Raw genomic sequence first — 16528 nt, 5'->3', positions numbered from 1 at the left:
CGGCTGCGTTTCCCTCTCCCGCTCCTGCGGGTCGCTGCCCCGTCCCGGCTGCCCATTTAACCCCTTTGCTAATTACGCCCCAGCCTAGACCTTTAAAGCGATCCGGGTAGGAAAAAAGAAAAAAACGCATGAAAGGGGTCGTGGGTGCGCGGGGCGGCGTCATTTTTGGTCCTTGCACCCTTTCCCGCGCAGCGGCCGAGGAGGTGCCCGAGCCGCTGCTTTTATCGCACGGGGGTCGGCTGAACGGCCACGAAACCCTTCCTGCTGAAACGGGGCCTTGCCAGGACCTGCCCTTCTGCGCAGGAGTCGGTTTTTGCGGTGAARTTAAGGACGATCCTGGGTCACAGCCAGCTCCCGGGAGGCGCGGGGAAGGCTGGCAGCAGGGACAGGGTTTCTTTACCCCAGCCAGAGCCCTAACCCTAACTGCGGCAGGATGGGAACCCACCGACGCCCAGCAGAGCTGAGGATCGGTTTGAGTCTGCAGGTGCAATCAATAACACAGGGGATAACGAATGTCAGCTTTGACAAGGGGACGTTGTAAAACCCCCGGGTGAAACGCAGATTGAGAGCACTGAAACACCTGCAGATTAACATATAAAGGATACGTGGAGGGGGGCATTGACTGCAGCAAAAGTTTTAGGAGCAGCCAGGTGAGTGTTAACAAAGCGTAACGGAGACGCTGCATGCAGGCTAATGACGGAGGATGTTCACCGTCAGTGTCCGAAAACTGAAACTGAGATGTGCGCTGCAATATCAACGAAAAGTTAAAGATCTGCCCGAAAGATCGCTACATTGCAGATCTGCTTTTTAACTGAACGAAGCTGCGTGCAGAAGCATGAACACACGGTTGTGGTCGTGCTGGGAAGCGGAAGGAGCTTTCCCGGGAAGCCCTGGGTCATTGGACTCCTGCAGCCAAACCGCAGCTCCTCTCCGGAGGCGGCCGGACACCGAACCCCCCGGTGGGTGCCGTTGGCCCCAGGGATCAGGACGACCCTGCGGAGATGCAGAGGCCGCTCGGTTTGAGCGCTGGGCTGCTCCAGGAGGTGAGTCCGGGCTGGCGTCGCTTGGGGAGCGGGCAGCTGAGCGCCCGGAGCCGGGAGCCACCGGAATGCGCGAGCCGGTCCCACCGGTGCCGTGCTCCGCATGCGAGCCGAGTTCAGGCTTTTTCCAGAGGGTGATTTTTGCCCTGGCTCGGGCTGTGCAATCCCTCGTACTCTGATTTCTGGATGAGCTGTTTGCATTTCTTCCAGCTGAATTCCGGCTTTTTGCGCTGGTGTTCATTTCAAAGTCTTTCCTCCGGATTCTAGTTTGCTTGGAACAAAAGCTCCTAAATTCTTGGGGGAATTTGACTGCTTTCTGAATCTGCAGCTCGAAAGACATAAAGTGGCTCCAAATTGCTCCGTATAATTTTGGGGTTTGGGCAAAGGAAAGCGAAATGGATAGCGGTAGGATGCGTCGGATCCCGGAAGCCTGTTCTCCTTCGGTCCTCCCTCGGTGCCTGTTTCCCAGGAAGGCTTTTATCAGACAATTCCCGCCTGTTACCCCAAACGTCTCCCGCTGGAGACGGGGAGGAAGACGCGCTCTCCGGGCCCGGGCTCGCYGAAGCTGCCGCGAGCTGCCTCGTGCGCGCGCTGCGGGGCTGACGGGGCCGTGCCGGCTCCCTGCCGGGGGAGGAAGGGAGAGGAAGGCTCTTCCCGCCGGATTCCTCCTCGGCTCTCTCCTCTTCTCTTCATGTGTGTCTGCCGGACTTGGGAAACGGCTCAAATATCCCCACGTGAACGTGATCGCGCCGCTCTGCCCAAGACATGTTTGCGCGGGATGCAGGACTCAGCAGCGACCAAAGGGTTATTCCAACCCTTCGCTCATAAAATCTGTGTCCTGAAGTTCGGCAAATGCCAAGGAAGGGATGCAATAAAACCACTTGCTTTTTCGGAGATGCGATACCTCCGTTAAGCAACCGCTCTGTTTATGTCCCTGCTAATGGAAGTAAATTGCTTTCTGCAATCGAATTGGGAAGTTCCCTTTCCAATTGTGACGGGCTCAGCTCCGCGTTTCCAGTGTTTAGTCTGCTCTTAGTCTTCTCCCTTTAATTAATTTCACATATTGGGCTGATTTCCGCGAGCCCCCAGTTGCTCGTTGGGATGCTTCTGTCGCTCCTTAAAGCGCCTGCAGAACTGGGGCGAGAGGGGTTTGCTTGTTTTTCCCTTGTTCTTTTCCTCCGCCAGCCTGCGCTCCCTGGTGCCTCGCCGCGGAGGGACGTCCCGCAGCTGCGCGGTGCCTATATATATATATATGCATACACATGCATACTATATATATTAAAAAATATATAAATTATATAGATAATATAATTTATATATTTTWTATATATATAAAATTATATATTTCTTATGTATAGCACTTTAATGCAGCCTTGTTTCTCTCCCATCTGGAAAGTGTGGCTTCCTCAAGCCCCCTTGCGCCTGCGGCGCTGCCTCCGCGCCGGCTTTCCGCGGCAGCACGTGTTTCCCCTTTCGGCCCTCCGTCTGTGCATGAAACCAATTACTCCAGCGAGCAGCAGGAACTTGGCCCTTCCTCCGGCGGTTCAAGGTCCGCGTCTCCCTCGCTTCCTGCCTGCAGAAGGGATGTTTCCTTATTCCTGAGGCGATCGTTACTGCCGAGCTTTCCTGCTTTTTTGTGGCTGGGCGCTCGCTTGAATTATTTTTGCTTTTAAGGCTTCTGCTGAGCGTTTTCCTCCGTCAGCTGGCTGCGCGTGAACGGGGGCCGGGCACCAGGGCGTTCGGCTCGGCTCCACTCGGGCGCCCGAGGCTGGTCCCAAACGTCCCCAAAGCTCCCTCGAGCTTCTCCCGTGAGCGGTTTCGGGGGCCCCAAGGAGCCCCGGTGCCGTAAACGCGGCGTTGCGGCGCCGCTTTCCCGAGGGCGGGAATTCAGCGCAGATGCAGCTACCGCTTCCTTCCCTCCGGCCAAAGCAGCGCTTAAGCGTCGAACCGCCCCGACCGGAGCAAGGCATTCGTTCCCGCTCTGCGCTTGCTCCGGGGGAAAYGGGGCTGCTTTAACTGGCCCGGGGGAAGGAAAACCCACCCAGCTCACGCCGCGAGGGAGCCGGAGCGGCAGAGGAATGTCCTGGCCTTTCCTCCTCCTCCCCCCGGCTCAGGAAGGGGATCCCTGGAAATCCCGCCGGGCAGCAGTGCCGGGGTGCCGTGCTGCCGCTTCTCGTCCTGCACGCGAAGGAAAATGCCAAAACACCCGGCGCGGGGTTCCTGGGAGCCCCGTTCCCGGGATTTTCTTTTTTTCTTTTTTCGATGGCACAAGGCCTAGTCAAATAAGCAGAGTCATTTTTCCATCGCTGCCGTGGGTTTTGCCGTCTCGCAGCTGCTTGGCGCCGCCYGAGCTTGCGAAGGTTGCGTTCGCAGCGCGCTCTCGAGTTCCCGGAGAGCTTTTCCCATCTCCGCACGGGTCTGCGCGAGCAGCCCGCTGACGCGGGTCGCAGCTTGAAATCTTCCTTGCTTCACCTCAAATGCCGCCAGGGCCGCTAGCGATCCAAAAGCCCGCGAGTGCCCGTCGGCAGAGCACAGCTATGCTGGGGGGGAGGAGCGAGATCCCGGTTTAAAACACTCGGACTATTTTTTTCCCTTATTACAATAGATATATTTTTTTGTTGCTGGGCTTTTTTGTGGCCGTGGCGAGGCRGCGGGGGCGGCTGCAGGCTCTGCCCGCTGCCGGGGCGGGAGGTGGGAGGGGAACCGGGATGCGCCGTCCCCGGAGCCGTGGGGTGCCGGGGGCCTTTCCTGCGGCCCGGCTGGAAGCGAGAGGCTGCCGGTCTGCTGCCGAGGAAATCCTGTTTCCCGGGACTCGCCATGGCCCCAGGCACGGCTCCCACTCGGCACCTTGCCGCCTCTCCAGGGAGGCTTTTCCCGCATCCGCCCGGAGCAGGTGCCGAACCGTGGGGCCGCCTTGTCCAGGCTGGGTGAAGCAAAACCGWCCCAAAAGCCTAAAACCTGTGCCCAAGCACGGGCTCCTCCGGGCAGCAGCAGGTCTCCTGACGGATGAGCGAGGTGGATGGGGTTTTTCCCCCCGGCGTATATTCCAGCGAATATCAGCACCGCTCTTGACGGATGAGCAATTCCCCCYGAGCACCCGCTGCGCGTTGGCACCGCTCGCGGGGGGCAGAGCGTGGCTGCGTGAATCCGCGCTTCGGGAGCCCGAACCAGCGTCGCGCCGAGGCGCCATCGGGGCAGAACCCTCCACCCGCCGTCGTAGCGCGAGCTCCGCAGCCCTGCGCCGTTTCTAAGTGGGCATCTTCTCATACGCGTGTTTTTTCCATACGTGGTTGATTTTTTTGTTCTAAAGCTTTAATGCAATTTCTTCCTACAGTCAGTGAAGGGCTTTAGAAGTTAATATAAAACAGTATGACATTTTTGTGTGTTTTGGGTTGTTTGTCTAAGCTTTTATTAGGCTTGTCGTGCAAATCATCGGACAAAAATGCGAAAGAAAAAAAAAAAACCCACCAAACTGTGTGTGTTCGTACTGGGGACCAACCCCAAGGCCCGCCGCCGCGGCTCTACCCCGGCCGCTGGCAGAGAGGGGCTCCGAAGCAACAGCCAGGAGCCCRGAGCAGCTCCAGGGAATCCCCACGGTGTTTTTTTTGGGCCAAGTCATATAAATCTGGGGCTCGGAAGGAGCAGTGGCAGGCAGGGTGGCCACGGCCTTTGCACTGACCTAGGGCAAGCCGGAGCTCGAGGCTCCGGGCGCGGAGCCACCAGCAGTGCCGCCTCCRGATCCCGGTCGCTTGGGAACAGCCGTCGCTGCTCCGGAGCGTGGCGCCCCGTCCCGCGTGGCGCCGATCCAAGAAGCCACGTAGGTGCCGGTACGTTGCTTGGGCAATGACATCCGTGATCGGGTCCCTTATGCGCAGCGCAATGACAATAGGCGCGATGGGCACCGAGTGCGGAACAACAACCACAGGTTTTCAAGTAGGCTGCTAGTAAACCTACGTTACTGCAGGGCTGCTGGGTTTTAGGTTTTGGATGAGTTTTAGAAATAATCTGTGCAATGTTCTCTAAATACAAGCCTTAAAAACTTGAAATTTTCTGCATCGTAGAAGTTTGAAGTGGGAGATTTGGAACCAGGATGCTTTGATCTTATTTTCGCTCATCCCTAACACGCTGCAGGGCTCCGAGAAGCTTTTCCCTCTGACGGACGGCAAAGTCGAGACTCAGAGATGCAGCCTGGACGTGCTGCCTTGCATTTTTTCCAGCGCTCATGTCTGCGGATGACGAGTCACAGGAATGTTGTCAAAACTTAACTTGCAAAACATCTGGAGCTCCTTAGATTAGAGAGACACGCTATGATCCATTGCTGTTCTAGTTTTATTTGTTTATTTAATTATTAGTGTTGGGGAGAGGCAATTCTGATGCTTAGAATATAAATGTGTGTGTGTATAAAATATATATATACACACATATATAATATAGCAATTATAACCAGTGTCAATGATGAAAAAAATTTACACGATTTTGGTTTCATTTTGAGTATCTCTTAAACATTTTTTAGGAAATTGAGTTTTCTGTAACACTTCCCAATAAGTGATAGTCTACACAAAGCTGAAAGTTTCAAGTGATGCTGCCGAATCTCTGCCAGATATAATGGTCTATGTGAGCAGCTGAGCTGCTGCCCTTGCTCTGCGCGCGGGGCTCGGTTCCCACAAGGTGCTTGGCATCTTCCGCAGTCATTCCCGTCGCTGTAAAGTGGGTGCGAAGACCCTTGCTCCATGTTGCTCCGTGTCTGGCCCGGAGCACCTCGCCTCCGTTCAGCGGTGACGATGCTGCGGGCGCCTGGGCTCATCCGGCACCGGCAGGGCCCAGAGCATCGCGGCTGCCCCGGGAGGTTTACCGTAAAAAGTTGCAACTGCTTGTCGGCCTTCAGCAGCGTGAAGAAGAAGGGAGGAGCAAGAGGGTTTGGCGGAAGGGCTARAGCTACCTGGGTTGCTGCTTTACCCACTTTTAGTGGGAATCAAGTTTAAATAGGGGYCCGTAACGTTATTTCTGCCAAGGTTCGCTTGCATGGAGCAGGCAGAACGAACCCTCTGTGAACAGCAGGCTTTTTAGCAAGGCCACACGAAGGCTGGACGTCGCCAGCTCAAAGACCTCGGTGCGTCCATGAGCCTCTTCCTCTCCCCCTCCGAGGGGAAGCGACCCCTCTCCCGGCAGGGACGCGGTAAGTGGGGCAGGGATGTTTACAGGTGGAGCCGAGGTATTTTTTGTCGAGTGGAATTAGCCGTTAGAGCTACGTCCCAACCAAAGAGGCAACATGGGCTTCTTGATCTAGAACGTAAGCGAATCTTCTGTAGGAGACTCTTCCACAGGCTTCCTTTCCCTCGAGCGCGTTGTAGATATCGGGTCAAAGCGCGCTGGGAGCAGACTCTGCTCCCGCCTGGGAGCCGCGTGGGTGTCGTGGACAGGGAAGGGGAGTAAATCCAACGAGCGAGTGGTCTGCTCTAGCCTAACGAATGCTGCGATTTCTTCTCCGTTACAAAAAACTGCCCATTTTGAGCGTGTGCAGATTTCCATGGATCATCCAGGCAGTTTAGTTACAGGAAAGCTAATCTGTAAATGGTGTTTTCTTAAACTTGGTATCGGTTGAGCCCGTCGTCATCTGAGCGTGTAAGAATTTGGTCTCGGGGTAGTTTAGAACGAACGTTTCTTTCGTTCCATTTTTTTTTCCCTTGTGGACACATTCTTTGCCCAGCAACGAATGGGAACGAAACGTGAACTGAGGCGCCGTGAGGAACGTCTTGCTGGAGGACACGTCCTCGACCGGTTAATTCTTGTCCAGGTGCCGCCCTTAAACGGAGAGGGAAGAGGAAAGACGTGAGCAATCCCGCTACCTCACAGGCTGTGCGAGACCTGAAAAGTTAAAGATTGACTGTTTTCAGTTGAGGGACGACTTCTTTTTTCCTGAGAGGAAAGGAGGAGGATTTCAAGTGCCAGGGAAACAAGGGCTCACCAGGCATTTTTTTTTTAAATCTGTTCACACAAAGTTGGTACTGGAAGTCCCAAAATACATAAATGTGTTTAGCCAGGGTTTTATTTGTAACTTGGATGAGACATTCAAGTCTGGACCTGGTTTGAGTGAATCTGAGTGGCTTCGCTTGAAACCATCGGAAATTCTCTGTTCTGTGAGGCTTTGACTTAAAAAAAACAAAAAGGGGGGGAAAAAAAAAAAGAGCATGAGAGTCTTACCAGTTTGAGCCTAGTTTTAGTTTGTGTATTCCGTTTTTTTCAGACATGCACCGCAAACTCTGAGCAGATTTTAGCCAGGAAATAAATCCTTGCCCTTGGCTTGAAGGCAATGTTGGCCCAGCTGTGCCGAATCGAGGYGGGTGACAGCTCTGCTCCCGCACCGTCACCCGGGGCCGGAGCAGCGTCTGCCCTGCCAGGCGGGCCGGCAGCTATCCCGAAAATCGCCCAGGAATCTGGAGATGGAATCGCTGTTCTGCCCGATGCCGAGGTCGCCTTTGCGACGTCCTGCCGTGCTGTTGCACCCCGAACCGAGCCAAACCGAGAGGTCCCAAATGCAGTCAAAAAACGTATGCAAGAACCAAAACCCTCCTTTGCTGAGGGCAGAAAGGAAGCAGGAGGCGAGAGGACTCATTTGTTGATTATAAAGACTGAGCTCGTGCAAAGACTTCCTGCCCAAAGCGCCTCACCGCTCCCCGAGGCGCCGGGATCCCTCGCCCAGGCTGGGGCCCGYGCCTCCGTCTACCTGCTCCTTGGATTTGGTCTCCTGCTTTGGGGGGGGGAAATTATAAATATATACATATATATATATATGTGTGTGTGTGTGTATATATATTTATTTATTTATTTATTTATATCCTTCCTTTCTGGCGTGGGGTCCCCTGCGTCCCCCCRGGCACCCGGTGCGCGAGGACACCAGCACCTCGGTGGCTTCGGGGAGGCGATGGGCCACAGCGGGTTCCCACGGCACGGGAGACGAGACAGGAAGGTCCKAGTGACTCATAAACACCAACGGATTCCATGTGCGAGTTCCTCTGTGTTGTTTGTTACCCTTAATTTGATGGTTTTCCTTCTTTTGAGCATGTTTGTGTACTTTAGACCGTGCCGTCGCTTTGTCAGGGCGCTCGGTGTGTGGTTCCCACGCAGGAGCAGCGTTGTCTGCCTTACAGCTGCGCTCTGCAAAACTAAAAAAGCGTCARTGGAAACCGTTTAGGGCTCCATTTTGCGCCACATCCTGACACGGGACAGCGAGGAGGAGCGGGAGGGAGGTTTTTCGTGGCATGGCCGGGCATGTCTCTGCGTTGCCTCCTGCAGACTGGAGTAGCTCTGCCCRAAGGTGGTGGCACTTGGCTGAAGACCATCCTTCAGCGCCTTCCCCTCAAAGGTTTCCGTGCAACCAGCCCTGAATTCAGGCTCCCAATGCTGCCACCCGTTCACGGTTCCCGCTCCACGTCAAGGGTAAGCGCACCACGGCTGGCACAACCTGGACTCCTAAGGCAGCTCCCTGCCCTGGTGCCCTGCGGTGCTTGGGCAGAGGTTCATCAGCCTGCGCTGGTCTCGGAGGGACCTGAACGCCAGCAGGGCTCCTGTGTCTTTGCGCGCCCTCGAAGGCTTGGTGGGATGGGGCTTGTCCCAGCAGGGACAGAGATCCCTAATTTACTTAAAAATAATCCAAAGCCTGTCTTGGCTGGGGTGGGGGGGGAGCTTCCCCTCGGCGCGGAGGTCCCCGCGGCTCCCGTGTCGGCGTGGCTCGCTTCCTGGGGTTTCCCGGTTCTCCTTCCCCTCGTGCCRGCTCCCACGACGCTTCCCACCTCTCTCGCTGCCGTGCTGCACGGGAGGCGATGTCCGCGCTTGGCGTCGGAGCTGGCCACGGCTTGGTCCCGCTGGGAAGATGATGCGGGACAAGGCGTGTAGGAGCCCTTTCGGATGAGGCGTTTCGTTTGTTTAGGATATCACTTAATTAAACCACGTATGGGGCAGCTGTGGCATCGCTGAACTGCAGCGGTGCAGCGTCTCCGTGCGCTCGGAGCGGCTCCCAGCCGCCGCCGCCGTGTCGCTGCCGAAGGCGCGATCCGCGTGGCCTTGCCGTGCGCCRCGCCGGAGCTGGGAACAGCGGCAGCAGCTCTCGAACGGGCGCCAAGCTTCCGAAGCGCACAGCTCCCGAGGCGGCTGGGCAATCTTGTTTGCTTTAGGCTTTTCGGCCCCAATTACCCAAGCGAGGGCTATTGCCTCTCCAAACAGAGTTCAAAAAGCCCAAGGGTTTTTTTATAAATAGCTCACATCCTCCTGATAACAACCGGGCGGCTGTTTATTGCCCGCTTCCCCTCAGACAGACAGGTCGGCGTGTTTAAAAATCGCACTTCCCATGAAATCCAGAGGAACTGGGYTTTTTGGGTTCCTACAATTGTTTGTCGTTCGGGGTTTCCGCTGCCGTTTACGACACTTAGCCGAGCTAATCCTGAAAAGGAGCCGGCCAAGGGCCTGTTCAGAGACGTTGCTGCCTCGGCAGAGTCATAACCCGCCTTTTCCACGTACTCTTCCTCGGGACGGGGGGAAAAGCGCGTGGCTTCTCAGCAGCGCGGGGTCTTTCCCGTTCGTTTTTTAACCCGGGGACCCCGCGAGCGCTCCCCGGCCCTGCCGTACCTCCCCGCCTCCGGCTCACCCGGCGCCCGGGCAGCAAAAAGCCCCTCAGACCGGTTTTAGCATCGGTTTGGGTAAGACGCCTCCACCCGAAGAGGTAAAATTAACCGTTCCCTTCGCAGCTCGGGGTAGCGCAGTTTCTCGCTCGAGCGTTTTGCTTTCCTAAACGCGGTCAGACGCTCCGGCGCAGTAATTAAACCGAAGGGATGTGGTGCAGAATGTCCCAGTTTCACGCTCCAGGAAGAATCTAATGTTTCTGATTAGGAAAAGCCGGTTGCATAACGGCGTAGCATAATCACAAACATACCTAGGGCTGAGCGGAACTTGGTTTTATGATTTATTCATGAGAATTGCTCCATGGATAAACTTCTATTTATTCCTTGTTGTAAGGGGAGAAAAACGTCAACGAAAGCTGCAGCGCTGAGAGGCAAATGGGCGAAAACCGGACAAGCAGCAGCTTAAAGCGTAAAGTCTTCCTTCCCTCTGCCCCCTCGTGTCCCGGCCCGGTGGGAATGACAGACCTCGGTCTTTTGGGGGTGTTTCTGTGATTTCAGTCCAGAAGATGAAGTCTGTGGGGCTGGGGCTGGGCAGGGGACACCCGGCTGCTTTGGTGCACTCCTGGCGCTGGTGCTTGGCTGCGGGGACGCCGCGACGGTCCCTACGCGGTCGGCAGCGATGACAACCCGTCCGACGAGGACGGAAACTTTAGAGCCTGCAGGATCCCGAAATCCTGGCTGGTTCGTTCAGAAAATCCCCCTGGTCTCCTTCGCCAATGTGCAGGCTTCCCACGCCGGGGCCTGCACCGAGCTGCCCGCCACCATCCGAGAGGCACCTAGTGCTGCTTATATATATGTTTTTTAACCCGAGATAACGCACCGCAAGCGAGCGGTGGAAGGCTTGGTGTGCCCACGTGGGACGCAGACGCCCCGGGCGCTGCAGGGCTCCCGGGGACGGGGCAGGACCTCTGCCGACCCCGCTCGCCCAGCTCCGCTCCTCACCCGCTGGCCGGGGAGGTGATGTCCCGCCGAGGAGCGGGAGCGAGGAAGGGGAACCAGTGACTGCCCCCGTCTCACCGGCACCGAAGTAACCCCGTGCTGCGTGCGCGCATCCGTGCACATGTGCATCCATCCGCCCGAACCCCTCACCTCTYGGCGTGGCCACCCCGGGCCTCTGTCTGGATCCGGCCCCTTCCGTCATTCCTGCCGTTCTTGCAGAGGCTGCTYGCCACGGAAAAATGCGTCCCCCGCCCAAGCGAAAAAACCCGCAGAGCTTCCACTGGGTGAAAAGCCCCGTCCYTAGCGCTTTACTTAACGCTTAAGGTGAAGCCGTGTTATCGCGGTGTTTGTCTTCAAGGATGGACGCAATTTGCGCCCAGGTTTGCTTGTTGCTGCACCCCCTCCCGCAACTGGCAATACTGAAAAATCCCACGCTGCCGTTCAGAGGTTTTTATTGATCCTTGCAAAAATCTCAGTGTCTTTCCTACATACCTATTTTAACAAAATGTTTTTAAAGGTAATTTCAAAGCAAGCTTTTTGTCTCGTTTCTGAGAGTTTCAGCCCATCTGCTTGAGACGAATGCATCGCTTAACGAACGTTATGGGTGCTTTGATTCACGGAGAACGCCCTTTTGGGTCTGAACTCCCAGAAACGGGGTGACTCTATGGGACCGGCAGTGAACTGGGAGCCTTGGTGCGCTTTTAGCTCTGCGTTTCTCTTTGCAACCTGGTCACCTCGCTCCTGATGATGGATTTGGTTTCTTCTGGTGTTGCATGATTGGAAATGGGTCCCGGCCGCAACYGGAGAGGGGGCAGCATGTGGGGGCGCCTGGAGGGCCGCGGGGGCCGGGGCACGTCGCGTCCCACCCCGTGGAGGCGACGCCAGCCGGGGCTCGGCAGCCTCCGTCCCGGCTCCCACGCGCTGCCGGGCCGGTGCTCCGCGAGCGCCCGACCTCTTCCGATATTTATAGCGCCGTTTTCCGCGGCTGAAGCGTCGCTAGAGGAAACCCACGGTGGAAACCTGGCTGCTTCACTCAGCAGTTCCCGTGTTTGTACTTGGTTGAAAAACTTTGCTCCTTTTTGCTTGCTCTCTCCGAAAACAAATAAACGGGAGGGAAACGACGCCTGCCTCTTTGGGGAGGCTGCCGCGAGCGAGGAGCTGCTCGCCCGGCGCCGTGCATCCTGCGGCAGGGTGGTAGCTCGGGGCACGCCACTTTTTAGGCGCCTGCTCCGCACCCCCTGCGTTTGGCGTTTGGCGCGGGGCAGCGAGCAGTTTGCCGCCCCGTGCACGGGGGCTCGGGCTGCAGTGCTGCTGGAGGMGCCGCGCGTCCCGCCGGGCTGAGCCGTGCCGCTGCGCCGAGCCGGGGTGCGTCCAGCCCGGCCGCCCGCGGGAAGCTCGCCTCCGGTCTGCGATCGGATCGAATGACGGATTTTGGGCTACCCTGTGCCTGTATTTTCTGAATAATTGCTATAGACATTTGCTCAGCTTTCTTTTTAGAAAAAACGTGACAGCCATTTGTATATTTAACAATATATATTTATATATATATTTATATATATATTCTAGATCAGTACATTCATCAGTACTTGTTTTCTTCACAAACAGAAGAACTCTTACAATAGTAGACTTTCTAAAATAAATACTATTAAAATAGAGCTTCAAAATAAATATTCTATACAAAGAAAACCACCTGTGGTAGCTCTGCAGGGTGCGTACGCGGCGGGGGCGCGTGAGGGGCAGCGGCCCAGGCCGGGCACGTCGCTCCCGCCTTGGCGGCCTCGCCGCTGGAGCCGAAGCCTCTCCCGGCTCTGGCCAAGCCCGGCTGCCCGGCACTGCGCTGGAGCGCTGGCGGGAGGCCCAAGTACCTTGAAAGGGGGGGACGCAGGAGCTGGGATTTGGGGAGAAAAGGGGAAGAAACGCAGTGCCCGGGACGCTCCCCCAGCCAGCCCGGCCGCCGGGCAGCGGAGGGAGCAGCGCCTACCGTCAACCACCACGGCGCCCGCCGGTGCGTCGCGGCTCCCGCGCGCCGCCSGCTCGGACCCTTCCCTGCAAGCAGCCACCAAAGGAGAGTTTACAGCTATGTACAAGGCGAGCAAAAGCGGCCGGAGGCGGCGAGCCGGGGACGGCCGTGCGTGAGCGCGGGCAYGGCGGCGACGGGTCCCGAGCGGCGGCGTTTGCTGTTGCAGCTTGCCGTCCGGAGCCCCGGGAACGGGCAGCACGGAGGGAAGGGCGGGCGAAAACCGCTCGGCCTCCGGCTGGGAAATGGTCTCTYTTTTTGAATACAATACCTTGTACGTTCAACCAGCAGTTCGGCTAGTCCGGGGTAGTTTTTCCTTTTACCTTTGCCCCTCTCCTTTGTGCAAGAGCATACGTACACGTCTAGTTCCCCTCCTGCTTCCTGGTGTCCCCCTACGTTCAGCACCAGGATCAACTATAGGAACTGGTGCCTGGTAACAGATGCAGCATCCCTTTTCCTGTGATTTAACATACACAACCTAGCAAATGTAATAAATACATAAAAAGTTTTTTCTTAACTCCCCACGCAATAAATATCTACAATTAAACTTAACTAAAAACCGAGCCATCCAGRTTAAATGAATTCTTAACACAAAAGACATCAGAACGCCAGCCCGTCCCCTCCCCATCCCCTGCGCAGCCGCTGCGTTGCCACCAAGCAAACGGGATTCCTGGAAAACGCTACATGAGCTCTGCCTATTGCTTATCTAATCAGAGATGACATTTCGCTGTCACTGCTGTGCATTTACTGAGGAAATTTCCTCTAATTAAAAAAAAAAGAGAGAGAGAGAGGCTAGATCAGTATTCAGCATGCAACAAGTACCTACCTACTTATTAGTGTTGCATGTTTGGACCAAGATTTTTATTTAGCACCTTGTGGCTGTCGAGAGAAAGGGGCTGCTGCACCCGACGGGAGGGCAGAGCTGGCCCTAAGGTGAGCACGTGGCAAAGCCGACGAGATTCAGCTGCGGAAAACCATGGGCAAACTCTTTAGATACGCTCCCTTCCCTCCCCTGGCTTTCCCCGGGCTTTGTTAACACTAAAATAAACATTAAGAGCATTCGCTACATCTACAAAGACACGCTTTTGTACAGAAGAGGCAAGAGTTGAACAGCAGCAATGGAAATGGGGGAATGGGACGTACTTCCAGCAAATGTCATTCTTCCCCACGGTGAAAAACAAAAATTATCTTACTGTTTAATGAGCAAAGAGCTTGTTCCAGGAGAGGAGGTACTGGATTGATATCCCTATAAAAATATACCCACGTGTGCCCTCCACGTAGGTGTTCATGACTTCTTAATACAGTTTGGGAGAAACAAGCAGACGCTGAACATCTGAACTTGGGGGGCAAGTTAAGATCCACTCCTGCTCCAGCATATTTGCTGAGCAAGCAGGCGCCTTAGGGAAATAAGATCTGAACRATATTCTTTTGGAACGGCTTTGTACTGTTGATGTAAAATTAGTATTTAGAAATCCGCTGAATGAAACCTGACGCTACAGATAAGCTCCCTGGCGAAACGACAAGACAACTGCGCGGCCRCATTCTGCCCTTGTTCCTTGCAAGGAGAGAGCAACCCTGCCCCAGCTCGCTTGGGAAAAGAGTCCGCATCAGCGTGGCCRGGGGGGGAAGAGAGGAAGCGGTGTACCAAAGCGGTAAGCGGCCCTTCGACAAAGGAGCCATGGGTTTACTTCTGGGTCAAAATCTTGGAGGGATGAGGAAAACTTTGGGGAAACGCATCCTGTGTGTGCAATGGGCCCTTGCAATGGCAAGCGTGTGAGGGAGGAGGAGGAGGAGGAGGAGGAGGAGGGAGTTAACCCGTTACCTGCCACGGGCTGCTGGTAACGCATCAGAGTTTTGAAAGAAAGCAAAAACCAGAACCGCACCCTAAATACGAATCCAGGGCAGCTTCTGCAGCTGGGAACGGGCATTGCCTGTGCCGACGTGCCTGCCGGGGAACAGTTAATGGGTCTTGCGGTATGCAGGCATGGTGAGCAGCCGGCAAGCTGAACCAGGAGCTTCTAAGCAGCTGTACTTCAGGGTGTACAGAGGTTTTCAGCCTTCACTCGCAATTAATAAGAATCCGCCTTTGGCCCCATCTATTTAGGTTCCGATCAGTTCCGAAACCCTGAACGACCCAGAGGGCTTCAGTTTGGGGAAATAGCTGCTTCCGCTTTCTCCAAAGGCAAAAGGCTAACGTTATCCTCGGAACACAGGTTGCTAAAAAAGCCGAACTCCGCGGCCCTCCTCGGAGCGCCCTCCCCCCCCTTTCCCAAACCATCAGAAGGGCTTTTCCGGCCTGCTCGCTTTGCCGTCCGGCAGCGCCTTGCAGATGACGCTGTTCGTGTTTCTGCACCTGCAGCCCGGCCGGCTCACTCGGTCGTAGCATCGCTGGGAGAGCTTCACGCAGCCCGTGGCCGGCAGGTAGCAGAGCAAGCAGGGCAGCACCAGCGAGAGGGCGCCCATGAAGGACCAGCGGGCGCAGCGGTTGGCGTGCGAGCAGGAGCAGGGGTGGTCGGCGCACGTGCCTTCGTCGTCCTCGTTGGTGCAGTGGTAGAAGACGCCCTTGACGAGGCACATGCAGGTGGAGTAGTTGACGAGGTTCTGCGCGGAGCAGAGGCACTCCTGGTTGCACACCCAGCACGACGGCAGCGTCCGCGGCACGGCGCACTCCTTGCACTTGCACTTCCCGCAGGCTTCGCACAGCAGAAAGTGCTTGTCCAGCTCCTGCGACACGGCTCCCTTCAGGTCCAGCGGCTTGCAGCTGATGGCCTGGGGCTGGATCCGGACCGCGCGCGGGGAGGACTGCTCCGCCACGGGCGCCGGGGCCATGTGGTCCAGGAGCCTCTGGTCTGAAGACGTGCTGCTGCTGCTGCTGATGGAGCTGGGGCGCCCGCTGAAGGAAATCCAGGGGTGGGTGACGTCCTGCTGGCAGCGCTGCGGCGGCTGGCCGCCCGGGCCCGGCTGGGCGGCCGCGGGGGCGTCCGTGTAGTCGTTCTCGGCGTGCGTCGCCTTCATTTGGTCGATGGGCAGCACGGGGAGCGGGTGCTGCAGCCTCCCATAGGGGACGCGGCTCTCCAGCGAGGGCTGCACCATCGCGGGGCTGGGGACCACGGCGATGCTGCGGGGACCCCGGGGCTCCATCGGGAGCAGCCCCGATCACTGGCGAAAAAACCGCTTTTGGGTATCCTGGGGGGAAGCAGAGGAGACAGAAAAGGGGTTGGGGGAGAAAGAGCGCCTCGTTACTGAGCTAATCGGCGACCCCCGTCCCGGCAGGGCTCGGCGCCGGAGCTGACGCTATGCACGAGTCACAACGAGCCAAACCCGTGCCAAGCGGCGCCGCAGCCCTTGCTCGGTGTCACCCCGGCTCCGTGCCGCCCGCTTTCGCCGCTGCTGCTCCCCTCCCGCCGCGGCCCCGCACCGCGCCGGGATGCTGTTCCCGCGCCAGGATGCTGTTCCCAAGCCGGGAAGCCGTTCCCGCATGCTCCCACGGCCTGCCGTACCCTTCGTAGGCGCGGGAGGTGCAGCTTAGGGCACTTGGACCCCTAATTTTGTTGGCAAAGCTCCTGCCGGCCTTCCCGGGCCCTCTGCGAGCTGGTGCCTCCCCTCGCCCCCGCAAGCAGGCAGCCTTCTTCCAAACGCTAAGCGCACTAATGTTCGGTTTAAGCGCTGTTTACTAGCCAGACTAGCGAAGCCGCCTCTTGCTACAGTTTCTAATTTCATTGAAAGAGGGCAATTTATCCTGGAGCAGGTCCAAGGATTCAACAGCAGCACAGGACAAGAAACCACAGGAAGTAACTAAACTTAAATCAAAGAGCGGAAACTACTTGGTTCAAATTTAGAAAGTGCACATTGTTTTC

At 56.6% G+C, this 16528-nt stretch overlaps 1 protein-coding gene across 1 annotated transcript; it reads right to left on the bottom strand.

Annotated features, from left to right (window-relative positions):
- Positions 1–14920: 14920 nt before the first annotated feature.
- Positions 14921–15812, bottom strand: SPRY4 (sprouty RTK signaling antagonist 4). The gene has a single exon (XM_026063471.1). It carries the CDS (start codon positions 15810–15812, stop codon positions 14949–14951), a length of 864 nt encoding a protein of 287 aa, XP_025919256.1. The 3' UTR covers positions 14921–14948.
- Positions 15813–16528: the final 716 nt, after the last annotated feature.

This window comes from Apteryx rowi, unplaced genomic scaffold, assembly GCF_003343035.1.
Source record: "Apteryx rowi isolate R43461 unplaced genomic scaffold, aptRow1 scaffold_2, whole genome shotgun sequence".
NCBI lineage: Eukaryota > Metazoa > Chordata > Aves > Apterygiformes > Apterygidae > Apteryx > Apteryx rowi.
The sequence above is the reverse complement of the archived record's forward strand: the minus strand, read 5'-3'. Positions and strand labels throughout refer to the sequence as shown.

Bases quoted from the DNA above. Each gene is read 5' to 3' on its own strand.
- SPRY4 (XM_026063471.1), bottom strand. From the start codon at position 15,812: ATGGAGCCCCGGGGTCCCCGCAGCATCGCCGTGGTCCCCAGCCCCGCG.